This window comes from Hydractinia symbiolongicarpus, chromosome 9 (genome assembly GCF_029227915.1).
Source record: "Hydractinia symbiolongicarpus strain clone_291-10 chromosome 9, HSymV2.1, whole genome shotgun sequence".
Lineage (NCBI taxonomy): Eukaryota > Metazoa > Cnidaria > Hydrozoa > Anthoathecata > Hydractiniidae > Hydractinia > Hydractinia symbiolongicarpus.
The window spans coordinates 26,165,199-26,192,116 of NC_079883.1; the positions used below are offsets into that span (position 1 = coordinate 26,165,199).

Consider the following 26,918-nt stretch of genomic DNA (forward strand, 5'->3'; position numbering starts at 1 on the left):
TATGCGAAATTTATTTTCACACGATTGAAATGCCTCAATGGAGTTTTTTTACGGAACATATTTTTGCGATTAGAAGATTTTCTATACAAATTACGGAACTTAATTTGCAGTTGGATGCCCTGACGAGGGAAATGCGGAGCTAAAATGTTGCTATCAGAAGCCTTTTTTAATTGCAAGTATATCACAAAAAACATGATATCAAGAGTTCCTAATAAATCTCCTAATTTTTTAAGGCAACATCCATTTATCCAACTCAATTTTTATAGTGGATTTTATTTTGTGCTAATACTAATACGGAAATAAAATCTGGCCAATCCAATTTGTATTCCTTTTTTAATCCCTTTGACATCCTCAGTTCTTGCTAATGTATGTTACATCTTCACTAATACACTTATTTAACATTATCCGATTACGTAAGTCCGGCAGTCTCGGTACTATTTCGGGGTGCTGCTAAGATTTAGTACACTTGAGAAAACGAAGTATAAACATCGCACTTTAGCTATCAAGTTATTTACTAACATTTAAAACAAACATGGATTACGATTTAATATCAAAAATGTCTGTCGAAGAGCTGAAGAACTACTTGAGAGTTAGAAATTTAAGGATAAGTGGAAGAAAGGAAGAACTAATTGCTCAAATGTTTTCAGCAGCTAAGAACTTCGTTCAGCCTGTGAAAACTGCTCAAAAAGTCGGGAGTAATTTAAAAGAATCAGTAATTGCAATGGAAGAGAACAAAAAGTCCCGAACAAAAGTTAATGCAGTTGGTGCAAAAGAGATTTGTTTTAAAACAACAAGCCAAAGTTAGAATATCTGTTTCACAAAGCTAAAGTCCTTTATAGATTTTGGTGGAGCCAAAGGGAAGGCAGCAGCTTTATATAAGGAGTACGAATCACGTTATATTGTTACTTCATCATCAAATGCATGGATGTATGAAGATCTTACCCTTTAGTATGTTCAAAGCGTGTTCGGAAAGTTCTCGTTCGCACCTCGACTTTTAGCCTAGGATTCATTTAAATTTTACTTAATAGTCTGTGTTAGATAGCAAAGTTAATTCGATAATTATACCAGAAGACTGTACAAAGCACATACATACAAGCACCAGATCTATCTTAGAACTAACCATTTAAGGTTAAGCTTACTGATTTATGAATGGATGTGTAATAAAACACATATACACAGCAGCTGAAAATCCAAAGCTGCCCATAAGACAAAAGATGGCTGAGTGGGTTTTCGAATCTTGAGTTGCACTGCCTCAAGATATCATTATAAAATCGTTTAGGGCGGGCGCATGGAATTTTGCAATTGATGAAAGCGAGGATAATTTGATTCATTGCTTCAAAAAAGGAACACCTTTTGCAGCGGGTGCTGAGTTGTTTAAACAACAATTGTTAGTTCGAGGTGATCCAACGTTTCAAAAGATGCAGAAGAAGTTATTTTGGTGGTTCAGAATGACGACGAGGATGATGTTATTGACATTTTGTAGGGAAAATTCGTTAATATGTCATTTTGGAAATTAATGTATTTTACTGCCCTCTTATTAGCGCCGCCCTTTAACTAGCGCCATATTTGTCAATTTTTAAATTAGCGCCGGGGCGCTAAAAAGAAGGAAATACGTTATCTATTTATAGCTAAATTTGAAGAGCTAACAGACTAACAAATGCAATTTTTTCACGAAATCGCAAAAGTTTATCCACTAAGTTTTTTTAAAAAAAAAAAAGTGAAACGAAATTACTCCTAAAAGGCCAGTAAACCTTTTTTCGACGAAAGCATATAAATCTCAAACTTACCCTCCAAAATTTTAGATGTCGTTAAACAGAGACAACACGATGAGCTGTATTTGTTCAAAAATGCTATGTCACTAGAAGAAGGTAATTAATACCTCTAAAAAGAGTCACTGTTGTTGCTTAGACTGGCTTTATGTGCAATAGACTTGTATGTTCCTATGCAAAATTTCGAAGGATATAGCTAGCTAGCTAGTCCAAAAATTTAAAGAGCATTTTATAAGAAGACTTAAGTTAAAAGCATGGTATGTGCTTATATTAAATAAATTATGGATAACCAATATATGATATTTTCGTGTCTTTCGTGTCACAAAAGTCACAAAAGTCAAAAAGCAACAGCCCTTTTTGTAGCCCCTTTAAGTACAAATTTGTTATAATAAAGAGAATGAATAAAAGGTGAAAATTTATTTGTTGCAACTTGAATAATGTTTTTTTTTACCTTAACTTATTACAACGAACTTACAAGCACACTCCCTCTCAATTGAAAATTTGTATTGAAGAATCGCGTGTGTGGATGATGTGTGTTCGAAAAATATACTTGTTAATATTTGTTCTGTTACAAAATTATTATTCAGCTCCCACAGAATACATACAGCTCAAAAGTTGGTCATCATTTCTTTCCTGCTGTTCCGCATTTTAACTTCATTGTTTTGTTTCGTAACTTGTCACGTTAATGACGTCACGTGTTCATGTTTTTTATGTAAAACTGGTTATTACATAATGGCGGTGTAGCGTCGAATTCATCAGAATAGGGGTCAGCATTTGTATCTGCAGTGTATTTGCAAAACGTTTTCTTCTTTTCTTGCTCCCGTTTTTTTACTTCGATTGCTCGATCTCTTTGTCGGCGATTTTTAAACCAATTGCTTACTTGTGTTGTTGAAAGTTCTGTCGCTCGGGATAATTCTCTTTTCTCTCGTGGCGAGGGATAAGGGTTTTGCTTGTACCATATCCGTAAAACAGCTCTCGACTTTTCTTTAAAGCAATAACTTGTCTCTTCACCGTCCCATATTGTTCGTGGTAGGGGATATTTTCGTCGTATACGATACTTGGCTACTGCCCCTAACGGTCTACCACGAAAGATTTCAGCTTCTAGGTAGTGAGCGTCCAGCCAAAGCATTTGTAGCTTTGGGTGCCAGCTTGGTGCGAAATTATTGTTTTCGATGATGTGACGAAGTTCTTGCAAATTACCTCGATGGTAGGCCACAACTGATTTTGCCACTAAAACGGACTCGTTAACATAAACGTCATCGTAATCTGGTAACGACCAGAGAAATCTCGCTAAATAGTCGATGTTACCGCTTTGTTCAAGCGCCTGGGAAATACAAGCTACTTGTTCATGTGTATAGTTTCGTATTGTCTGTTGGCTATCATACTCCATGCATGAAGGAAGGAATTGTAGCGTTGCCATCACTTTAATCAGATTTCCTTTTAACTATCTGTGAACTTTTACAGAACTTTTTAAAGTCTCAATCTACTATTGACAAGATCACCAGCCAAATATTTTTATCTTCTGTTTATTCATTTAGCTGAGTATACTACCTCAAAGACAACATTTCCAACACTTTGGTATGTGACAAAACCAATTCTTTTTGACTGTTGGATATCGTAACGTGTTATGTCACGCTAACATTTTTGAAAATGAATCGTGTCACGAACTTATTGTCGGCTTGCAATAACGTTATAAAATTTTATCCTCCGTCAAGTTTTACAATTTTGCGTGAAAATTTTGCTTTTTGCTGAGTAATTGTGAAATTAAATTTTACGAAATCTTTACTAAAGTTTTAACAAACACAAAGTTTTTCATTTATTTCTCTTTGCATCACTTTACGAAGAAAAAATTGATCAACTGTATGTGGCCAGAAAATCCGACACAGCTTCAAAATTTTATGATTTAAGGACATTTTAGAAGGTTTCGAGGTCAAAATGTAGAAATAAACACCGAAAAACGTATAAAATGTAGCTATTGCAATTTTTGCGCAAATTTTTAGGATATCATTCATGCTTGCAGCATTTATGCAATTCAGTTATTCATCTCAGTCCTGGTGCAAGGTAAACATATGTTCCCATCTTATTTAACCCTGAATATACTGGGCTTTTCGCAAGGCTAAAATTCTATATTTTAACGATTTCAGGGTAAAAATCTGAAAAAATCGAGAGATCATGTTAATCGCATTTCCATGCTTTGCAGAATGATTCATTTGATCCAATTAGAAGGATTTCACAAAGATTTTTAGGGGTAATTTGGCGTATTAGCCAATATCTAAAGCTCTGAAAGTTATGAGACCTAAGGAGCTATTGAAAAAGAACTGGCTGGAGGGCGGATACCGTATTTAGGATTGAGGAGGAACGATATTTTAAATTTAAATTTTAGATTTTGGAAAACAAAATAATCATTCTAACTGTTTTAGGGTCCATTTTCGTTTTTCCCATACTCTTCTGTTTCAGTAAGTATAAGCAGAGACAAATTCGCCCGATGCTAAAAGGTGTTTGCGCTGTGTGACATCATTTATGTATAAACCAATCATTCTTTTATAAATATTTGTCAACATGCAATGAAATTCTACGAATCGTTTACATGTCAAATAAATAAATCAAATAAATTGCTACAGTGAAAAATTTGTTCAGTGATTATAAAAATTAGAAAAAAAAGAGAGCAGGAATAGTTTTCACTCTCCCCCTCTTTAAATAAGGTTTTGCAAAAACAGTGTTCTGCCGAATGTGCCAGCAGTATGGATAAATATTTTAAAACTATAAATACCAGCATAGAGAGTATATTAAGCCATGTCCGAACCTTCCCTCGTGGTGATTTGTTGCTGTTGTGTTTTTTGGCTGATTCGGTGTTTTGCATAAATTTGTAAAAATAAAGCCATAAAAACTATGGTTACACCAAAAATCGCTTGAGCGGACAACACATGTCGATATATTAAACAGGACAGCAAAATGCTCAACATCTGTCGTGTGACCATGATGATGGTAAAAACGAGAGGTCCGAACTCACCAATCGTGTAAAATATAAACAACTGTCCAGTCGCTGAGGTAAGCGAGATAACAACGACGTGCGAAAAAAACGACGGGTATTTCATCATAAACGAGACTGCGTAAAACATACCACCACTTAACAAAAGAGGCGCCGAAGTAAACAAAACTGAGAAAGCGTTCACGTTAAACATCATTTGCATGGAAGAAACTTTGTACTCCTTGAATAGCTTTGATTGCCAGTTCGATGTGAAGCTATCAAAACCCATGTAACCGAGCATCAACACAATTCCTGGCACGGTAGTTGCAGCGGAGTGATGTTTATCGGATGCTGTCGACATAAGAAAAAGACTCACACCTATGGAGATCATCACAGCGACTACGTACTCATAATATTGATAGGTTTTTTTCGACACAAATTTCCCCATTAGCATTACTGGGATCATTTTCGAAGCTTTACCAAGAACTTGAGTGGGAAAGCTGACAAACTTTAGAGCCTCGTATTGACACCACGAGCTGCAAATGTTTGACAAGGAGCTAAAGGAAAATCTGTAAAACGGCCCACTCCAGTTGGGAGCCGTAAAAAAAACGTAAGTAGCAGCGACGAGTAGCGCAACGATACGATTCATAAAGACGAGAAATTCTGAATTTTCGAAATGGACAGCTTCATCGCCCACACCATATTTCTGTGTCATGACTTTTTCTTGAAGGACGCCCCAGGTGAGATAGGATACTTGCAGACCTGAAGCAAACAGTATGTACTTACATATAGGTCTGAAAAAAAACGCTTAATGCCAGCTAAGGAGAGACTTAGCTATCTCTGAAGTTTTATTGATCGAAAAGATACTTCCCTAATATCGAAAAGCGCTTGGAAAGTGCAGCTGAACACTGAGCACTGAAGCAATAGATCAAGTGAACAAACAGAAAAAGCATTATCAAAAATTTAGCAATCCAAGAATTTTTCATTTTTCCACACTGCTTTATCCGAATGACGAAATATGTAACATTCTTGAAAGATAAAAATACCTGTAGTACAGAAAATAAGTTTTGTTGCAACCACAGATGAGGTTGTTCCAGTAAAACATCGAAAGATGGAAGCTGGTGCTACTGCTGACGCTGTTTCCTTGGTAACACCAAACACACAACATTGAATCAAACGGAACATGAAGCCTTGCCCTGAGAAATAATAATTTGATAATACGATCCCAACATTATTCATGAAACACTTAATGGTAAGTGATAAGTGTGTGACAACATTTAATAATTGGGATAAAAAATGATAGTTAACGCTAAAGGGAATTCTGATCAGGTCAAGTTTTGATGCCGCTTTACAAATTTTTTCAACCTTCTGACTTTGTGGACAACTTGATTGGAACGAATATATTTTGTTGAACACGTGATAAAAAAAATGAGGAAACATTAGAACCTGATTCAATGCAAACATTTAATTTTTTTTTTGGATACAAAAAGGGAGCTAACAAAAAGACAAAAGGATCAGAACAAGTTTTCATTACTTTTTATTTTTAGGGACTTCCTTTAAACTTTAAACTTTAGGGACTTCCTTTAAACTTTAAACTTTAGGGACTTCTTTAGGGACTTCCTGATTTAAGGACTTCTTAATTGGTTCGAACACGTGACGATAAATTTATTTACCTTCCCTTTCGTTAAAATTCGACGTTTTAATCATGCGCATTATAAAAAAAGCAGGGATGAGGATGACTGAGTAACCAATCACATTCCATGCAAAACTATGAAGCCAATTTTCTCCACTGTGCATACGATGTGGAAGATGATGGCTGTGCTATAAATAAAAAAATGCTGACGTAAGCTACATGATTACTTCATGTAGTTCAAACCTGAAGTGCAAACAACACGAATAAAAATATAGATAGCGACAGTGACAAAAAAAATCAAAGAACATTTTAGAGAACATTCCTTATAAACCTCTGAGAAAAAGGCTGTAACACTTGACAAGCTACAAAGAAAACATAAACGAAACGCCTTGTGTGGTATATACGTATCTTTTATACAAAAAAAAATTACTTTAAGACTATATTTTGGAGTAACAGTTGTACAAGAAAGTATGCAAGGAAGTTGCTTAAACTAAATTTTACATATAATCAAGTCTCAAGTTTTTTATAGTTAACTAAGTTATAAAGAAGCGGAACTTCCATTGACTTTAACCAATTTTATGCAATTACCTCATTGGTGTAAAATTTGACGCGTACTAATTTTAGCGCATCACCATTACTGGTAGATTCTTAAAACGTGGTCCAGCCTAAACATTGATGCATACTCTAACGTTGATGAAAGAATTGAATAGGCTGCAAGGAGGAGCGTACCTACCGAATGAGAATGAGGCAGTTGTGTCGGTTCCATTTTACTCTCTTCACTCTTTTCTTCACAGAAAGTAACATAAATGAAAGCGAGGTGCAGAAAAACACGAGATAATTTATTGTACGCCATTTTGTTATATTTTTTTTCTAAAAAAATAATTTGCTATTAACGTAACGAATCTAATGAGTTTAAAACAGTCTCATCACATGTTTGCCACGCAACAGAAACTTTAAAACTTGATTCCCAAAACCTGTCGATGATAGTACGTTGCCAATAGAAAAACATTTAAAACATCCTTCAGAACTATCAGCACCCATTTTAAAGAATTAAAATAAGAATATAATATACAAAAGAACACTTAAAATTTGTTATTATGTCTTGATCCATTTACATACGCAGCAGATAATTTATGAAGACCATAACAACTGTCAGTATCGTGGACGCGTAAAAAATAAAACCAGTGCTATTTCGAAATGAAAATAGATCAGCCTGTAGCAAAAACGATTAAAATTCCATATTTCCATCCATCCATTTTTTCAGATTCCTCCATGAAGTAATACAGAAGTAATTAAAAGATGCAAAAATGTAAAGAAATATTTTCTTTGAAATGACGAGATTACTCTCCATAATTTAACATTGTCCACTTCATAAAGGTCAGCCTTTAATTTCCCGAGTCTTCTTTTACCAAGTTTTCCGAAATTACACCAAGCGCGTTTTTCCTTTCCATTTATACATCAACCTGCAAATCGTAAGACTTACGCATTTTTCTAATTTTTCTATTTAGAAAATTATTTCATGGAATAAGAAAAATAACCAAAATCAAACAAGACTGGTCACTTCTCCTCGCCTTTATAAACCACACACCGGAAAAACTTTTCCGATTCTTTCGGAGTTCCAGCAAGTTTAACCTCACAATTTAACTTTACTATCAGCTTCTCATAAGCCTGTCGAGGTGTCACGTGACTTTGGCGAGGTTTTGATATCTTCAGCGTCACTTTATAACCTTTATCTAAGAAGGTCTGTAATTTTTTTGCTTTGACGTTTAAATCTTGATCTTCGATTTGTGACTTCATAGTCAGTTCTTTAGATTTCATTGTTCTACTCTCCACCGGAGATGTCTTCTGTTGAGATATCTTATTTACAATTTTAAACACGCTATTCTCTGTTTTCTGGTTAGCTTTTGAGACTTCTTTCAACTCAAGCTGTTTGCTTTTTGCAATATTTTTGGCTTCCATTTTAGACACCACACCGAGATTTTGTCCATTTTCATCAATAAGTCGGACAAACGTGTCGCTGGTCAAGTATCTATTCACTGGCCATACTGGTTTTGGCGTCCTTACTGCAAAATTAAAAACGTGGTTTACATACTGGCGAAAAATGCATCGATACATCTGTGAAAATTTATATTTTGATCTAGAAAAGAGAAAAGAATTTGTCAAGCAACTTTTCATTGGCTAATAACATAGTCTCGTATTTCGCATACACACACAAACAATAAACAAAATGATAAAATCACACTAACATAACAATAAAATAACATTTTAATTTGTTTTATGTTGTCTCAATTTGCAAGCAATAAAGACTGTCATTACGGCAGCCGACAATAATCCGATCATTAATCACCACAGGCGACGAATAAACTTCTCCGGGTAAACTATATTTAGCTACACAAATCCCTTCACAGTCCAACACAAAGACATCACCATTAGTGGAAACCACGACGAAACAGTTACGATCAGCTTCGTTTCTTTTGCGCTTTGATCCTGCGGCAACTTGTTCCGACTGTTGGACAAAAGCAACACAAGCATAGACGGCAGCCGAAGTTTCATATTTCCAGAGTAAATCACCGTAGTTAGATAGACAGTACACGTACTTGTCGTTACTTCCACATAAGATTCTCTCTTCTGTGTCCACACGAACTGGCGAAGAGAAAATCGCTGCAGCAGTTTGAAATTTCCACTTCACATCGCCATCAAAATCAATAGCGTACAATGCACCGTCAACACAACCAACCACGATGAAGGATTCACACACACAAAACGAAGAAAAAACTGGCTTCTGCAAGTTCACTTTCCAAATGCTCTCTCCAGTCGTAATTTCTAGCGCATGCACACACCCTGATAGAAGAGCGACGTAAACATGAGTTTTTCTAACCCCAGGAGAAGAAAAACATGAACTGGAAAAAAATACTTTCCATAAGCACTCCTTCGTAGCGATGTTAAGTGCATGCACATGTTGGTCATGTGACCCCACTACAAGAATTCCATAACGACGATCGACACATGGCGACGACTTGACAACGTCACCAGTTGCATATTTCCAATAAATTGCACCGGTATATCTTTCAAGAATGTAAACACAGCCATCATAACATCCTAAAATACACCACAAAAATTAAAAAAAAAAAAAGAATTGACACGGCTAAAAATTCTCCAAACAGTTTCCCTCTTGCATTTAGATAATGTCACAGCATTGCTCGCAGCTACAGCCACGGGGCTTGGGAACGTATTATATGTGAATTTCCAAGATCAAATCTTTTATAGACGGAAAACATGAAGAATAAAACTTTAACTTTTAACAGTTACCAGATCGAAGAGAAACACTGTTTAAGGATTTTTAAGATCATCTTTTTCCGTCAAACCGTTCACAGCTTGCTTAAAAATGTATATATTGACCGTGTGCTACTTTCAAAAATCATAATTTTCTACTTTCAAAAATACCTGCAGTTAACTCATGTAATTTTACCATTAGAGTACTAACATGCTAACTGACGGAGACACGCTTCATCGCAGCAGGAGATCTGCGACCAGCAACACAAAACAAAACTAACTCACCAACGCATATATATTTTCCATCCAGTGAGATGATAGATGAAGACTCGATCCGATCACCAAGAATAGTTTCCCATAACATTCTACCATCATCTAAAAAAACAGCTGCAAAAACATGAGCATGTGAACCGATGTAAACAATACCGTTCTCGTAGTCATTGCTGAAAACCACCAAAGGCGATGCATCAATGCACTTCTTCATGTCATATTTCCATAATTCGGAAATTTTAGAAACATTCGAGAATCTCATATTTGTGAAATTTTTATATTCACAACTACATGTAAATTTTTTGTTTTGACGACAGAGAGCAATATAATGATCACAGGTCTGCTTCGTATCAGAGAAGGGGCGCTGTTGCACTAACCGCTCTTCTTCCTGTTTCCCGTTTCCCGTAATATTTGCAAAACGACGGAGAAGCAACTCCACGTCCCCATAAGTTCGCGTCAGTACTGCATTTAAAAGTCGTTCAAACGACACATTGTTAGTTGAAATTAACGAAGACAATTTATTAATAAGAAAAACAGCTGCGAATGAATCTCCACCACACAGGATAAAATTGTCAGAGTTTTCAGGCTCCTTCGTAGATTTATTACTCAGAGCTAGCTTCCAATTAAATTTCAAGCAGTCACTAACAGATTTCTGATGAGAAAACTGCGCATGCGCATCAGGCGAACTAACCAAACCATACTTATTAATCTTTCCATGATTGTTGACAGGAAAGTGCTGACAAAAAACAATTCGATCAGGAATGTATGAACTGGAAAGATCTTGATTGATCATTTTCAAAATATCATCCTCAATGCTGGGAATGTGTTCCGCAGCAACTGTTGGAGTAGCTACGAACATAAGCAAGTTCTCTTTCTTCGACGCCACCAACTTGATGACACAAAAGCAGTGTTTTACATCTGTTATGTTCTCAACACGTCGTTGTAACAAATCTAAACAAATCAATTGTCCATTACGCTTAACATTTGAATCGGCTCTCCCACAATAATAAATGTTCCCATTGAGGATGATTCCTAAATCTCCTGTATCTCGCATGTAATCCTCATCAGTACATTCTTTATCGTCGACCTTACACACCCTTTGGTGACCACCTGAAAAAAAATCCAAAGAAAGGGTGCAAGATGTGAAATATAAGTTGCTTTTGAAGTCAACAACCATACATACCTACGAAAATTCTTCCCCCGCCATTTTTAATTGACTTATTTTCTTTACTTCTTACTTCAATTTTCGTATTGGTTAAAGCATCTCCAAGTGGAACCCAGTCTGCCGTCTCCATTTGATCGTACTTGAAATTAAAACTCGCATCTGTGATACGATATAAAGTCGCCCACGCTGATACTTCACTTGTCCCGTATATATTGTACACGCGTAGATTGTTTCGCGCGTCCATCAGCGCAATCGCGTCTTCTCTTTTTAAGAATCTTTCACCTCCACATGCCAAAACTCTTAAGTTATTTTCACGGTTAACGAGATATTTTTTCAGACGTTCCATCCCGATTAAATGGAGAAGTGACGTTGTGCACTAAGACAAAGGAATCATATTTTTAAAAATTGCGTGATGCGACGTGTCGTTCGTTTGTTGTTTTCATCGTTGTTGATTTTGATTGTTTTTTTTGTTATTATACCTAACTTGAAAAATATATATATATTAAACAGAGTGGAAAACTCCATATTTTATCTGACATTTTTATAGCCTGCCCATTTTGTTTTTAAAAAAACACAGATAGAATTATAATTATTTGTCTATTTTAGAATTTTTAAAACGGTTTTTAAATTTAAACAAAACCTGTTTAAACCACAGATGAACATAAACACTCTGCTTTCTTGGTTTATTTACAGCTTTGATGGTTATTGAAATTTTGAGTTTAATGAACGATTTTCTGATGCTGTTGTTTACATCATAAAATCTAACGTAAACCGAAAACAATTTCAGGGTGGACTTCCTTTGGAAACTTAGGTTTTACTATAAAGCAACAAGGACAAAGCTAACGTGATAGAAAATAAAATTGATTATTCTAACAGCGCATGAATTTATCCTACCTGTATAATCGACACTTGATTCTGTTGCAAAGCCAATGAGAGAGAATCTGGATTACACATTACATTTCTTGATACCAAAAGCATAGTTGCACCAGATGACCAAGCAAGTAACATCAAAACAATTGATGCATCAAATGTCAATGCTGAAGATATGAAAATAACGTCTTTGAAGGTTGCTATGAAGGTGTTCCTTTATATAGAGGACAACAAACTCATTATCAAGTCAAACCATCATTAAATTTTCAATTGTTTGTCACAGAAGAGGTCAAACAATTCTGATTTTCCCTGATCAAATGGCACACGTATTTACGAGTAACCATAAGGCCAAGGAGACAGCTTGTCTTCTATTTTTGAGTAAGATAAAAGTATAATCGTAACCTTTTCTGTTTGAAAATTTACCTAATACCCCATTCACATCTAAAGTTAAAACATGTTTTAACGTGGTTTTATAAACCATGTTTTATATATATATCCGTTCATACCACAGTAAAACCTGTTTTAATGAAGCCAGTTTTAATGAACTTAGTTTTAACAAAACAACCTGTCGAGGTTGTTTTATTCGTGTTTTATCGACAACCATGTTTAAACATAAACAAAAATGGCCGATCGCTGGCGTGGTCATGCAGCACGAGAAATTTGTTCACAACATTCGAAGATAAATGAAGCAAAATACAAAGAATTAAATGTAGTTGCACTTATATTCGAATTAGGCTTTTATTCAGAAGAAAACCCTTTGATGTTTTTTACGCTGGTCGAACTATTATATTGGTTATGCACATCAGGAGCAGTAGCTAGCTACACATTCATATTGAAAAAGGATTTCAATACGCAAAGTAAACATGAGGATGTATATTAGAAGACACTTTGTTATTAGGCTGAAGGCGAAGTTTTAAAAGTAAAAAGACGAATATTGTTGTGATCTGCCTGCAAACTTCCAGTTAAATAAATTTTCAAGAAATATTATTATGGTGTGGCTAACCTAGCTATCAGATAGATTCTTTAGAAAACTCTATTCATGGTTCTGACCAGAGAATATTTTTTACTCTCTTGAAAGAGGCTTTAAGTCAGAAAATTGAGCAAACCTAATTTTATTGTTGATTGTGGCAAATGTGTTTTGAATTTTAGGTGCAAATGGTACATGGAGTTTTAATAAAAATCAGTTTAAGTACAACCAGTTTAATTTAAAGCAGTTTTGTTAGGTGTGAATGGGGTTTAAGTAAGTTTCGTGACAAGTTGACACGAAAATTTTAACTCACCTCATGTCAATAACATTCGGTTTAACGCATTCCCAAGGAGCATAAATAATTTTAGGTCTTCCAGTACTCCCAGAACTTTGTACAATGTAAAAATAATCTTGAGAACTTGCCTGGCTTTCAATTTTTAACTTGAGTAGGACATAATCCTTCATGAAATTGAAGGAGATTTCTGTTAACAAAGGTATTTTGTCTTTAATTGCAAGTACAAATGAAGGTAATGATGTCTTCTGAACAAACACGTATTCCACTTTACACTTTTTAATACTTTCAATGATAGACATTGGTTTATTTGTTGAAAGAGGTAAAAAGACAGCTTTCAGTGAAAATATTGAATACACTATTACCGGTAAATTCAAACTAGAATCACTGTACACTGCTATGACACCATTTTTGGAAAAGTTTTTCTCATGTGTTAGCATTATGCTCAAGTGTTTAACAGTAATATTGAACTGTGGATAAGTAAGAGATTGTTTGATACCATCATTGAATATTACCGCCGTATTGTTGCTGCTAGTGATACTGCAAACATCCAAAAAACTCATAATGCCTCCAATTTTTAGTTATATTCTAAACAAATAAAACACAGTGGCAGATGATTCTATTTTACAGAACTTAAATCAAAGAAAGACAATGACAAAATGTTGTCTATATTGCAGTGTATCCACTTAAAAGTTGACCTCAATTTTCCTGACATTTTTTAACTACAAAACTGACATTCTTCAATTTTCTTCCCTGCTGTTTCCTATAGTTGTGGCTGATGAACTAACTGACTGTTTAAAGAAAATGTGAAAATACATTATACGCAAAGAAAAAAGGAAAGAAATACAAGCTGGAGATACAAACCGACATTGAAAAACATATTAAAATGAAAAGCATATGCATTACCGGGACTTGAAGGAGTGGTTGGATAGCGGAAAAATTAAAATTTGTGATTTTTTATTCCAGACATTTCATAAAAGTACCAAATTTTTCTGATATTTTGGCTATATTTTCAAAATTGCTGACAATTCCTGACAGAGTGAACACCTATATTGACATTGTAAAATAAAAAATTAAAATAAGGGATGTTTTTTGGTGCAAGAAATGCTGAACAAGAAAACAATTTCAAATCAAAAACAATTGTCCTGCAAATAGTTTCCCTCAAAGATTTACAATATAGGGAGAGTTAAGAAAAATAATTATTGTTTTTGGATAGGAATGATTACTGGTTTCCTTCTGTACAGTCACAAGCAAAATTGAAAAATCAGTTTACTGAACTAAAAAGAATATAAGTATAAACTTAAAATAACTTGAAATGTTTCTACAAGACCATGACTGCATATTAATAACATTTTTTATCTACTATGTTCTAAAAACTACAAAAAAATATAGCAAGCATATAAAAATATGAACAACCAAGGCTGATTTTAACGAGTCGATAATACATCACCATGATATATTGGACAAGGTCTCCTAAGCATAACAAGTGCATTAATGGTTATTTGAGTTTTAAATTAAAAAAAATTGCCAGGATTATTTATGAATAAGTTTACTACAATTATTCAAATGTTGTTAAATTCTCAGATATTTTGATTTATTGCTTTGCACTATTTTGCCAATTAAAAACTATCCTGCCTTATAAAAGTGCACGGTTTAAAAACTTAACAAATAAATTAAGTACAATTAGTTAATACATTATTGTACATTATATATACATCCAAGAAAGTGTTAAAGTTTTTTCTGTTATACTTTTTTAGTTAATTAAACATATACATATAAAAAGCCATAATAACGGAAAAGTCTTGAATCTGTTGTATTATCAGCATTTCTTCAGTAATGCCAAGGCTTCCTCTCTTGCTTTTTCATCCTACAAAAAAAAAAAGAGAAAAATTCATATTGATCACAACAATATATGATTTCAAATATAATTATATTTAAACAAATATAATTAATATTTAATATTTAAACAAACCTCTGGAGACTTTGTCTTTGCTTGCACTACCTTCCTGAACCAGATTTTAGCATTCACATAATCCCATTTGTGATAATAACACTAGCAGAGAAATATAGAATGTAGCTAAAAATTCTCAAAAGCAGAGAAAAAAATGATTTTCACAAAGATGCATAAATTTTAAAATTAGGCTAACAGGTGTAACTTATGTATACCTTCCCTATATATAAAGGATTTTCGGTCCAGAATCCAGGGTTTAGTTCTTCAGCCTGTAAATAACCAACAAGTTAGTCAGTATGAATTTATATGCATGCCAATGTTTAAATTATGTATGTGTCAGCAAAAAAATGCTTCGTACCTTTAAAAAATGTTGTAATGCATCATCTGCTGTAGCTTCTGGGGGGCTTGCAAACAATGCTCCTGCTGCTTTTCGCATGTACCACGGCAACATAAATATCTATAAATACAAGAATTACTTCTATGAATTCCTATAATTTGTTTTTGCATCACCAAGGTGACACAGTTATTGTAATGTTTACAAAGTTTGTTGTATATGTTGACCTACCTCAAAGCAATATCTTCCTAACAGATAGTATGATGTCGCATTGTCTGGTTCCAGTTCTATGGCTCTTTCGATATGTTGCTGAAAATAACCACATTATTTGTTACACCTTTTACTAAAATTAACATAAAAATAATCATATCATGAAGACGATAGAAAATTAAAAAAATCACCTTATATTTATAACCTGATAAGATTTTTTCCTTTGTTTCGAGAAATTGAATATTGTTACCAATAAGTATAGCGTACCTAAAAATCAATAAAAAATTTTACTGTACAAATCTGCTTTTACATACTACTTTTATGTGAATGAGCATGTTTTATTCCTGCAACATTGCTCGTTTAATAAAATTTTTTACAAAACCGTAAGGTATAATTGTATTATGTTTATTTTGTGACAATAATTCTAGACTTTCAATATAAAATAAATAACAATAAAATAAAAAAAAAAATTAAAATTATTTTTTTGTACATGTGTTATAGCTTATTATGAAGTATAGTATTTAGTGTAGATTCTTCATCACATTATAAGAATTATATGAATTATATAAGGGGAAATAACATACCATTGATGTGCTCGGAAATTCTCATTATTAATTTTTATTGCTTTCTCTGCTGTATGTATTCCTATGAAATAATTCTTGATACTAAATTAATTAGAACCAATTTGAAATAACTACTTATCAATTAAAAATGTTGACAGTTTAAAACTGCACTTTGGAGCTTTACATAATAAATCATTTTGAGGAAGGAAACAAAACCTTTTTCATTGATTAGTTTTTGTGCATCTTTATCACCCGCTTTTTCTTTTAATTCGGAAACTTGATATTGCGATTTTGCCAACCTCCACAGCAACTCACAGTTATCTTGTATCTGCAAAAAGAAACATGGCGTCAACCAAAAAAAACTTTGCATGTTTAAATTTCGTTTACAAAATAAAAAACAAAAACTACTTCGTTTGTTTTAGTGATAAGTAAGTTATAGGCATCTTGCTGGTCAGCCGAAGAACCATCCTGTAGTCTGTCCACCTTCAACATAAAGTCCTCAAGATTATCAGATGCACTAAAAAAATCAAATCAGAATCTTGCGAAGATTATTATTCAAGAAGGTTTTCAATGTTTGTTTTGTGTAAATAAACAGACCTAGTTGTGATTGGTGTGTAACTAAAATTGAACAAACCATTAAGAGGGCACAAAAACAGGCTACAGTTTTCTTTGTATGATACAAAATTATAGAAAGGGTAACCATACAAATTAAATGACCTGCATAAAAATGCACTTCATTACAGGGACATTTTGATGATGTCACAAGTGGCCCTTCCATGGCAGAAATTTTTAACCTGCTTTCCTCCAAACTGTTAAAGGCAAATTGATGTTTGTTAAATTTCCGATGACATTATTTTTTATTAAATCTCTATTGTGTAGAACTTGAAAAGGTTATTTCAGACAGTTCCATTATGGGATTGTTAACCTGGCTTTGACAAATTGGCCTAATTTTGGTCTGGAATGGATGTCAGTTATTTCTATTTGTTTCAAGTTATTACCAACTTTAAGTACAATGCAATTCACTAATATGTATCAACATTAAAAACAACTAATCTGTTCGGAAAAACATAAAAATATATATATACATACGCATCATGTCCTTTCTCTGTGTCAAAGAATTCATCTTCATCACTTGAATCACTCCCACTTTTAATTTGCTTAAGTTTCGAATTTGATGCAACAGTGTTTATAAAAGTTTCACGGAGTTGCCTGACCTCAGCTGCTAATTGTTTTAAGCATGATATTAGATGTTCTCTCTGCTTGGCTTTTTCTCTGATAACTTTTCTGATCACTACACCAATGCCAACTCCAACACCAAGTCCAAAAGCAAAATGTTTAGAGAAATCAAACGGGCTAAATGACATCAAGTAACCCATTCTTTCTTTTTCTGTTATTCCATTTTTATATAAATCTATATATATAAATTGAATACACATTATGATTCTAAAAACAGTTCCTTAAATGGTCGATATCCTTTAAAGCTTGGTGTTCACTTAAGCAAAAAGTGATAACAATATTGATAAAAATATGCAAAAGATCTATTTATTTTCACTTGGATGACTGTACATCTGCCTAACTGCAATTTTTTTAATGTACAGAGTCATTGGAACAAGAGAAGAGTTTCTATTGTTTTTAAAAAAATTGTAGGAAAAAAGTCAGAAGTAACCTTCTCTGTATATGGCTAGAAAGTTTCTTTTTAAAACTTAAAAATCTGGTCTGTAATTTTGCACCCATGGTCTATGTTTTTCACTTTTCGCAAGAAGTATATATATGGCTAACACATGCTCAATCTACCAACAACTTTATATTGCAGCAGGTCCCAGTGCATGTGTATGGCTACATCCTATATCAATTCAGCTGAGTAGCAGAGTAGTTAATTTTACTTATCAATAGATGCAATAAATGGCCAAATGGCAGCCCAGAGTCCTTAAAATCATGGTAGTGTCCACCAAGCAATCTACATGCTTTTTCTTTTATAAGAATGTGCCTTATAAGAACACCAGGCTGAGATTTTAGCTTAAAAGCAATAGGTATTTTTGGTTAGCTCAATCAATATTGCAGACCAGAATAGACCTATTTCCATATCCATATGGTTCCACGAAATATGCATGCGAAAATGCAGAACAACAGTTATAAAGAGGGTGTTGGTAGTGGTAGTATGACAAAAAAGTTAAAATATTGCAGATTTTAAGGGCGTATCTGCTGGTATATGTTAGCTAGCTAAATCTCTCTAAAACCTAGCCACGTTTTTAAAATTATCTGAATAGATTTTTATTTTACTGTTTTCAAGTAAATTTAGAACTACAGCTCAATATAAAGGTTAACTAACGCTAAGTGGTACTTCATATTACACTGATCATTTAAAAAAATTAAAATTAGCTTGCTGGTAGCCAAAGTAGCCAGCAGCCAAAAGCTACAACCCTGGAAAAACATATTGTGAATATCATTTTGAGCTCTCCATTCCCCAAAAATCAATATTGAATATGCTTGACTGATGCTAACAGAAGTACTCCAGAAACCTGGAGTACTAAAGAAAAGTGACATTGACTTCAAGGGAAAGGGGAGGGGCAGTAAATGAGATTTCAACATCAAGAAAAATGGAAAGGCTGGATTTTCTTATAGCATTTTCACAAGTATTTTTCCAGGGTTGTTGCTTATAGCTTAGCTGCATGAGTAACCAACAAATCATTTTTCAACATTTGTTGCATAAAATGGTATTTAAAATTAATATTTTCAAATGGCTGTTGTGATTATGAAACTGTCACACTCCCTCTGTCACTACTCCCTCTGTCACTACTCTCTCCCTCCTACTGACCGTCAATAATCATTTGTATTAAGCATTGTGATGGTTAACTTTAATACTTACTATTTTGAAGTAATATGAATAAATTGATAGAGCATAGAGCTTATCAAAATATCTTCGTGTTTAGAAAAAAGAAAGTCCTTTTTTTAATGGCACCATATTTTTTTTAGGTTTTAACCCAAAAAATGGAAAATGAAATAATATACTTTTTCTTATAAGAATCTCTGGATTTCAGCTGTAAACGTGCTTAATTTTTGTCAAAATCTCAGTCTTAATGTTCTTAAAAACCAGGTCCTTATGTATTTTGTTTTCTTGCTTACATGAATGCAGAATTGTTCAAATTGTTTATTTACAGAAAATAAACTGGATGAAATTTTTCCAAAGTGTCGATTTGTAAGAATAAAAACTCACTTCACATTGTTTTCACTTATTAAAGTTAAATTTCAACATGACAAGCATTTTGTGGACAAAATTTTACGGAAAATTTATTTTCGAAGCAGTTATATACCTCAGTAACCATTTTGTGTTTTTTTCAAACAATTTTTAAATTGTTTTGTGAAGTGATCCTCTTAAGGAAAAATTTGTTTTTAAGAATTTCCTTTTGTTAACCTTAACTTTATTTTTGGAATTTTAAATAATTTTTTTTACCAAATAAAATTTACGATAAAGGCTCAAAATGTGACACAAAGCAAGAACATTCCAAAAGTCCAACTTTCACCACCAAGTCAAATTAGTATCTAAATTCTGAAATCACAAATGTGTAAAATGAGTTATAAATACTTCCAAAACTACCCTGCCTTGGAAAAAATAAACAAGTTAAGGCACACACAAGGTCAACTCAACTACTATTTTAAAACTACAGTTTTCTGTAAGCCTGGGTAATGTTATTTTCACAGATGTTGTTTAAAAAATAAGGTACACTCAATAACCGGAGACACAGGATATATACCAGCAACTACACTAATTTTGGTAAACAGCTTGAAATTTCACGTTTATTTGAAACAAGTCAGTCAGTCAGCCAGCCAACTAGCTAGCTACTCATATCATATTCAAAGCTAGCTTATACCTAGCTCATCTAACACCAAGAATAATAAACGAAAGCATTGGAACGACCCAATGATACATGCTATTACCCCATATTATCACCAAATGTTAATAACAATCTGTATGACAAATAAATTTTGCAAATATTGCAAGTAAACAAACCATATCTGCACTACTTCGCTGCAAACTAAAAATTTGCTCATAACTAATCTCGTTTCCATGTTATTTGGTATTTTGGTATGTATATTCCGCGGAACGAAAATGGATATTGAAATAGGTCTATTAGGTCTGGGAAGTTTTTGAGTTCATGAAAGAGAAGTGGGGCCATGGCTTAGATGAAGAGTCCTAGAGTATTTAATGCTCGTTTTGAGCTACGCAGATCCAATTAGGGCCCGCGCTCTACTAGACAACTCCCGGCAACATCTAACAGCCCACACATGGAGCCATCTCCCCAATTTCCCTCACATGGCTTGGGTTTACCCGGGGCTATGGTAACATTCACTCGCCCATGTTGAATCGCCGTCAAGAGGAATCAAACCCTGGTCTCCCGCACAGAGTACAAGAGCTATAACCACTAATCTACGGTGCCACAGAACAGACAACCTGAACATTATCAGTTATAAGGTACATACCGATATTTCAAGCAGCTACTAGCTACATCTGAGACAAGTCGCCAAGTTGCAACCATTTTAATCAAAAAATAGACTTTAGAAAAAATTCCAGTGGATCTCACACTGGAAAAAAACACATCACAGAATTAAGACACAAATCATGGAAATAGGAGATTTTTAATGGTTTTTTCGCTCGACCCTGCGCAAACACCCACCTTGTTCACAAACATTTTTGCAAAGTTGTTTTTAGGGATGGCTAAGTTATATAAAACCATGATGAAGTTGTGTGTGGCAAGTGGAGTTGCCCAGATCGTCACGTAATTAGGACGGTATACACTGGGATTTTATATGAATTTAAATAAATTAGAAGGCATCAATCTACATTTGATAATAGTTTAAACGATGTTTCCACATAAGAATAAAATCTTTTTTTTTTACTAAATCCTAGCATCTTTTTTCCTGCCACGCAAATGATACTTACCACTGAAAAGTAAGCAACAAATGGACAATTTCTTGATTGTTGCTAGCTAGCTAGCTATATTATATGCCCAAAACACTGTAAAAACATACTTTTAACTTAACTGAATGCTAATTCTGCTCTTTATTACAAAATATGTACCATATTAGCCTGGTGGACTCAAAAAAACAACAACACGACGACGACGAGGGGGTTTCCTCACGTATATTTCATGTAACACCACGGCTACTTCTTCATTTAGTTCCAATATAAGGTATAAAAAACAACCGTGTGATTACACAACCTCGTTCGCCAGAAATCAAAGATCGACAGAATCTCTAGCAAAGTCTTTTGGAGATTTGATGTTTTCAGGAAAAGTGAACGCGGCATTGAAGCTACTAGCATGTGAAGGAAAACAGGGCATATTGCAAATTAATGATGATACTGAAAGAATTTTGAAAATGAAACACCCTGCGGCAAAAGAACGTTTTGATGAATTTCTTCTTCAAGGACCTGTTGAATTGATTGATAGTGCTGCATTTAATGAATTAACCGGTGATATGCGATACGAAAAGCTGCCTTGAGAACGAAAGGTGCTGCTGGACCATCAAATCTGGACGCTGATGGGTGAAGAAGAATATTGGTGTCGAAATCATTTGGTTCATACTCTACAGATTTATGCAATGCTATCGCTAAAATGACTAGAACCTTGTGTATGGAAGAAATTAGTGAGAGAGTCAATTCTCTAGAATGCTATACCGCTTGTCGCCTCATACCCTTGGACAAATCACCTGGTGTGCGCCCCATTGGTATTGGGGAGGTATTAAGACGAATCATTGGCAAATCCATAATGTGTCTTGTTAAAAGCGACGTTATCGATGCAGCTGGAAATCTCCAACTATGTGCTGGACAAGACTCCGGGTGCGAAGCAGCGGTTCATGCAATGAAGGATATATTCGAAGATGAAGAAACTGATGGTGTACTTTTAGTAGACGCATCAAATGCTTTTAATAGTTTGAACAGAAGAGTTTTATTGCACAATCTGAAAATTATTTGTCCGAAACTAGCTATTTATGTTACCAACTGCTATCAGACTCAAGCGAGATTATTTGTTACTGATGGACTGGAGATATCGTCTTGTGAGGGAACCACTCAGGGAGATCCTACAGCGATGGCAATATATGCACTTGGTATTCGCCCACTGCTAGAACTTTTGATAATACACGAGGTAAAACATGCAGCTTATGCTGATGATATCAGTGCTGGGGGCGAGTTAGCCCGCTTAAAAAATTGGTGGCAAATGCTTATCGAAAAGGGCCCGTTAATTGGCTACTATCCAGAAGCGTCCAAATCATGGCTGATAGTTAAAGCTGACAAGGAGGAGCTGGCTAGTGAGGTATTCAAAAGCTTTAACATCAACATAACATCGGAAGGAAGAAAACATCTAGGCGCCTCAATTGGTTCCCTTAAATACAAGAAACGTTACGTAGAAGACTTGGTCAATACATGGGTGAACGAACTGCTGAGTTTATCAGCAATTGCAGAAGTTCAACCTCAAGCTGCTTATTCTGCCTTTATATCTGGATACAGGCATAAATTTAACTATTATATTCGTACAATACCTGGTATTTCGGAGTTGTTGCAACCAATAGAAAATGTAATTCGCACAAAATTGATCCCATCCTTATGTGATAGAAGGGCATGTAGCGATGACGAGAGAGTATTGTTGTCTCTTCCGGTGAAAATGGGAGGCCTTGGTTTGATAAATGTTGTTGAAACCTCGAAAATGGAATATGAATTTTCAAAACTTGTCACCAACGAACTCACGAAAGAGATAAAGCATCAAAACTTGATGGTGACAACAAGTGCTTTGACGAGCAAACAAATTAAGTCAATGGTTTCCAGGGAAAGAAATGTATTCTATTTAAACAAGCTAAAAGATGTGACGACACGATTATCCCAAGATGAAGCAAAATTAAACGAAATTGCAAGGTCGACTGTTGCTTCTAGTTTGTTAACAACTCTACCATTAAAAGACCATGGATTTTGCCTGAATAAGCGTGAATTTCTTGACAGTATTTCTTTACGTTACGGATGGAGCATTAAAGGATTGCCACTAGTTTGTGCTTGTGGCAAACAAAATTCTATTGAGCATGCATTGTCATGTCATGTTGGTGGTTTCGTGAATATTCGACACAACGAACTGCGCGATCTGATGGTTACCTTATTGCAGGAGGTATGCAGGGACATACGCTGTGAACCTCCCCTGATTCCCCTGACCACTGAAGCAACTGATTTTCCCCGTTCTGCAGTTACAGACGCAGAAGCAAGAGCTGACATAAGTGTAAGAAGTTTTTGGCAGAGAGGACAACGAGCATTTTTAGATGTAAGGATTTTTAATCCCATTGCTCCAAGTTATCGACGCCAAACAATGTCATCATTATTTACATTCAAGAAAAAGAGAAAAAAAGATCTTATAACAGACGCATCATAGACGTCGAATATGGGACGTTTACACCTCTGATATTTAGCATCAATGGGGGTATGAGTCGAGAAACAAGTGTTTTCGTATCCAGACTAGCCGACATGATCGCGGAAAAAAAGAGATGAAACAAAGGTAGAAGTTGTAGCGTGGCTGAGACGCAAAATTTCGTTTAGTTTGGTGCGTTCGGCCATTCTATGTCTGCGTGGTTCCAGAAACTATTCCGTCCGTAGCATGTGCGACGACGACGTGCGGATTACAAATGAGTTAGCAATAATCCGAGAAAGTTGAACTGTTAAATCGATATTTTAGTTTATGTTGTGTCGTTCAGTAATGTTAACTATCAATGTTTTTTGTTATCTTTCCACGTATAACGTCTACGTCCTTTAGTGTTGTATTGTAAAAAAATTATTTAGTTAATATATTTCAAACGGATTTGCCTTTTTAGCCTCTTTTTGTGATAACTACGGCCGTGTGTAAGAGTCTGTTTGAAATGAGTTAGAAACTGCAAAACCGCAGTTGTCATTAGGGAATGATGAAGAGAGATTAACGTTTAACACATTCTTGATCCGCGTAGTAAAATTTGACTTAAAGTGTCCACTTCCTTTATCTTAATGTCATTTTAAATAATAACATGAATGTACAATTAACATTTTTTAATACTCAACAACTAGGGGCTTGGTGATAAGGCTCAATGCCTTTTACTTGCTCCTGCCATTTTAATTAGTGCAATATTAATTAATAGGTACCCAACCTTGTCCCTAGGACTATTTTTTTCTTAACAGCGCTGGGCTTTTTGAAGGGGGTGGGTTTGAGCTTTTCAATAGCCCGTATTGTGGAAAAGACCCTTTTTGATCAAAAAATGCTCAGCTTCTCAAAACTTGAACCGCGACAGGCTTTCTTAGGGCAAGACCTTGATAAGTGATATATTGCTTATACTTGATATATTGTTAGCCAAGGTGGCATAGTGATTTATAGCTTGCGTTATGCCTCCTCAAATTTTCTTCTTAAGGGACTGTTTATATGGAGGCAAGCTGGCCCGGTTAACCAGGCTGCCTCACTTAGGCGAGATCTCGCCATGCTTTAGAAAACTCATAAAAAACGCATGTGTTCATTCATATGAGGAGAGGGCCAGCCATCTTGCCGAGATCTCTGTTGTTTCCACCGACATCTCGGAAAGGCGGGATGGAATTTTTCCATATGAACACATGCGACATAAAACATATGAACAAACTTTCGTGACTATTTTCAGCCCGCTTAACCGGGACAGCTGGTCTTATATAAACCGCCTCTAAATAATAAAACGTGAGTAATTCGCGGGCATAAGTTTAAACCCTTGTATAGAGAGTAAAGAGACATGTTTACTTTCATGATGCAAAGGTTTTTTATTCCAGCAGTTAAACTGTATATTATATGTTAACGCTGATTGTTTTATTTATGCGTATGTATGAAGGTGTGTTCTCATCCTCGTCTACAAACAACAACAATGACCGCAGCTATCAAACTCATCAAGAAGGCCCTGGAAAAAGGAGGTTGGTATGTCCTGCATAAGTGTACAGGACGTCTCAATGATTGAGAAAACACGAGTTGAATTAACTCTTTAAATAACATGTTCATGTGAACGTATGTTAATACTTTAAAGAAACATATGCATGGCCGTTCAGCATATATATTTTTATGGTAATACGAGTTGAATTAAATTTAATTTATTGCGTAGAGGACCATTGTAACGACTGCTTTAGTTAGTTTAATTTTTTCTTAAAAATTGCACGAGAGAAAATGTTTCAGTTTTTAATCTGTAGACGGCCTAAGCATGCAACTCTGAATAAGTTTTATTCGATATGTTAACCACATTCGTTAAAACATAATTTTGCGTTGCGCCCCGGGCCACTTCTCTTTAAGGTTGATAATATCGTTAAATTGTGTAACTCATTGCCTATTTTTATTGCACAACTTAAATTTCACGGCTGCAATGTTTAGATGGAGAGTCCTAGATTATTACATGCTCATTAAGCTACGGAGACACAATAAGGGTTTGCGCTCTACCAGAAAACTTCCTGCGCAACATCCAACGGCTCACACAGTGTGGCATCTCTCCTCTGGAAATCGAATCTTAATCTCCCGCACAAAGTTGCGAGAGTTATAACCACTTTAAGCTATGGCGTCAAGTTGAAAATCTCAAAAAGCGCTGAGGAAGAGCAAAATTTTCGTTCGCTTTCTTTTTCAAAGCCTGAGAATTAAGTTTGCGATATCAATTCGTTGTACCTGACATAAAGAATGAGCCACTGAATTACGACTTACGTTACGACGACCGAAAACCATCCAATTGTTTTCATTTGTTTATTTACTTTCATTAGGATTTCCTCTCTCAAAGGTTAAGTGAAAACGTCACATCGAAACAAACTCAAAACATTGGTGATCGTATGTCCTGAAGAACATTTTAGAATTTTTAATAAACAGGCTGAATGGATGTCGCCCAGTAGCTATTATTTAAAAAATTAATGTATATTTCCTACACCTTACTTTTAGTTGTGAAGGAGCACTTCAGTTAAATATTGATGTTGAGTAAAATGACAATTCAACTCTGAGGTTGGCATGCTCACACTCATTTACAAATTTACTCTTAGTTGTCAGTAGTGTAATAAAAGACTTTTTTCTTTTATTTTAGTAATGTGTTTATGTAGCTATGTGTGTAAAAGTTATTTTACTCAACCCACCACCATTCCCAGAAGTATCTTTGACTAAAGTCCATCCACTGACTGTTGAAAATTGAATAAAAATCCTTAAATTTCCCATTATGTGAATTGGAAAATCAAGAAATTTTGCCAATCATTTTCTCTAGCTACAAATAAAAAGGCACGATTGTGAATCATAACAACACTGTAGGAACAATTTTTTAAACAAAACTCTGCTCCTGCTTAGGCTCAGGCCACAAAGCTGCTTTCTCCATGTGTATAATAATCTGCTGTCTAGCAGTTCATATTCTGCCCAGATTGCCAATGTGGCCTGTTTATAAACAGGAAAGTCGGATTATTTACGCATGGCTCAATTATGTCGGGGGGATCATATTATGAACCCCGATATAATGGCTGACCAGGCAGGCTGTGATTGGCATTTTCTTCAAAATTTTGCGAACGAAACGTAATAAACATGCGAATCATAAATTTAGTTTCCATGAAATTTTGTTTCATTCCAGAACAGCAACAACTTTGATATCATGGGTATTTGCTTCTCAGAAGTGATAATGAATGATATA

At 34.8% G+C, this 26,918-nt stretch overlaps 6 protein-coding genes across 6 annotated transcripts; 1 reads left to right on the forward strand and 5 right to left on the reverse strand.

Moving 5' to 3' along the window:
• Positions 1–2,207: 2,207 nt before the first annotated feature.
• LOC130656275 (homeobox protein six1b-like) lies at positions 2,208–3,557 on the reverse strand. The gene has a single exon (XM_057459105.1). The coding sequence runs from the start codon at positions 3,187–3,189 to the stop codon at positions 2,461–2,463; it is 729 nt and encodes a 242-aa protein (XP_057315088.1). The 5' UTR covers positions 3,190–3,557; the 3' UTR covers positions 2,208–2,460.
• A 748-nt stretch (positions 3,558–4,305) lies between these two features.
• Positions 4,306–7,368, reverse strand: LOC130656272 (adenosine 3'-phospho 5'-phosphosulfate transporter 1-like). Its single transcript, XM_057459103.1, has 4 exons — positions 7,104–7,368; positions 6,411–6,558; positions 5,784–5,933; positions 4,306–5,499 (listed from the first exon to the last, which is right to left on the reverse strand). The coding sequence occupies exons 1-4, from the start codon at positions 7,221–7,223 to the stop codon at positions 4,556–4,558; spliced, it is 1,362 nt and encodes a 453-aa protein (XP_057315086.1). The 5' UTR covers positions 7,224–7,368; the 3' UTR covers positions 4,306–4,555.
• A 19-nt stretch (positions 7,369–7,387) lies between these two features.
• On the reverse strand, positions 7,388–8,755 carry LOC130656276 (translation initiation factor IF-3-like). Its single transcript, XM_057459106.1, has 2 exons — positions 8,617–8,755; positions 7,388–8,507 (listed from the first exon to the last, which is right to left on the reverse strand). The coding sequence occupies exon 2, from the start codon at positions 8,483–8,485 to the stop codon at positions 7,928–7,930; it is 558 nt and encodes a 185-aa protein (XP_057315089.1). The 5' UTR covers positions 8,486–8,507; positions 8,617–8,755; the 3' UTR covers positions 7,388–7,927.
• On the reverse strand, positions 8,640–13,900 carry LOC130656271 (beta-alanine-activating enzyme-like). The gene is made up of 5 exons (XM_057459102.1): positions 13,229–13,900; positions 11,973–12,162; positions 11,097–11,454; positions 9,929–11,023; positions 8,640–9,469 (listed from the first exon to the last, which is right to left on the reverse strand). The coding sequence occupies exons 1-5, from the start codon at positions 13,768–13,770 to the stop codon at positions 8,646–8,648; spliced, it is 3,009 nt and encodes a 1,002-aa protein (XP_057315085.1). The 5' UTR covers positions 13,771–13,900; the 3' UTR covers positions 8,640–8,645.
• Positions 13,901–14,935: 1,035 nt separating this feature from the next.
• On the reverse strand, positions 14,936–17,712 carry LOC130656274 (regulator of microtubule dynamics protein 1-like). Its single transcript, XM_057459104.1, has 10 exons — positions 17,355–17,712; positions 16,674–16,782; positions 16,482–16,593; positions 16,287–16,347; positions 15,894–15,969; positions 15,724–15,801; positions 15,517–15,615; positions 15,374–15,427; positions 15,180–15,260; positions 14,936–15,074 (listed from the first exon to the last, which is right to left on the reverse strand). The coding sequence occupies exons 1-10, from the start codon at positions 17,699–17,701 to the stop codon at positions 15,027–15,029; spliced, it is 1,065 nt and encodes a 354-aa protein (XP_057315087.1). The 5' UTR covers positions 17,702–17,712; the 3' UTR covers positions 14,936–15,026.
• Positions 17,713–21,877: 4,165 nt separating this feature from the next.
• LOC130657880 (uncharacterized) lies at positions 21,878–23,674 on the forward strand. The gene has a single exon (XM_057460871.1). The coding sequence runs from the start codon at positions 21,878–21,880 to the stop codon at positions 23,672–23,674; it is 1,797 nt and encodes a 598-aa protein (XP_057316854.1).
• The last annotated feature ends 3,244 nt before the right edge of the window (positions 23,675–26,918 follow it).

Excerpts from the sequence above, each read along its gene's own strand:
- LOC130657880 (XM_057460871.1), top strand. The coding sequence starts at position 21,878 with ATGACTAGAACCTTGTGTATGGAAGAAATTAGTGAGAGAGTCAATTCT.
- LOC130656272 (XM_057459103.1), bottom strand. The coding sequence starts at position 7,223 with ATGGCGTACAATAAATTATCTCGTGTTTTTCTGCACCTCGCTTTCATT. Across the intron at positions 6,559-7,103 it reads AACTGCCTCATTCTCATTCG|CACAGCCATCATCTTCCACA; the intron begins GTAGGTACGCTC and ends TTTTATTTATAG. Across the intron at positions 5,934-6,410 it reads GAATTTTAACGAAAGGGAAG|GGCAAGGCTTCATGTTCCGT; the intron begins GTAAATAAATTT and ends ATTATTTCTCAG.
- LOC130656271 (XM_057459102.1), bottom strand. The coding sequence starts at position 13,770 with ATGAGTTTTTTGGATGTTTGCAGTATCACTAGCAGCAACAATACGGCG. Across the intron at positions 11,024-11,096 it reads CGGGGGAAGAATTTTCGTAG|GTGGTCACCAAAGGGTGTGT; the intron begins GTATGTATGGTT and ends ATTTTTTTTCAG. Across the intron at positions 9,470-9,928 it reads TGGAAAATATATATGCGTTG|GATGTTATGATGGCTGTGTT; the intron begins GTGAGTTAGTTT and ends GGTGTATTTTAG.
- LOC130656274 (XM_057459104.1), bottom strand. The coding sequence starts at position 17,701 with ATGTGTATTCAATTTATATATATAGATTTATATAAAAATGGAATAACA. Across the intron at positions 16,783-17,354 it reads ACAGAGAAAGGACATGATGC|TGCATCTGATAATCTTGAGG; the intron begins GTATGTATATAT and ends TGATTTTTTTAG. Across the intron at positions 15,428-15,516 it reads CATTACAACATTTTTTAAAG|GCTGAAGAACTAAACCCTGG; the intron begins GTACGAAGCATT and ends GGTTATTTACAG.
- LOC130656276 (XM_057459106.1), bottom strand. The coding sequence starts at position 8,485 with ATGTATCGATGCATTTTTCGCCAGTATGTAAACCACGTTTTTAATTTT.
- LOC130656275 (XM_057459105.1), bottom strand. The coding sequence starts at position 3,189 with ATGGCAACGCTACAATTCCTTCCTTCATGCATGGAGTATGATAGCCAA.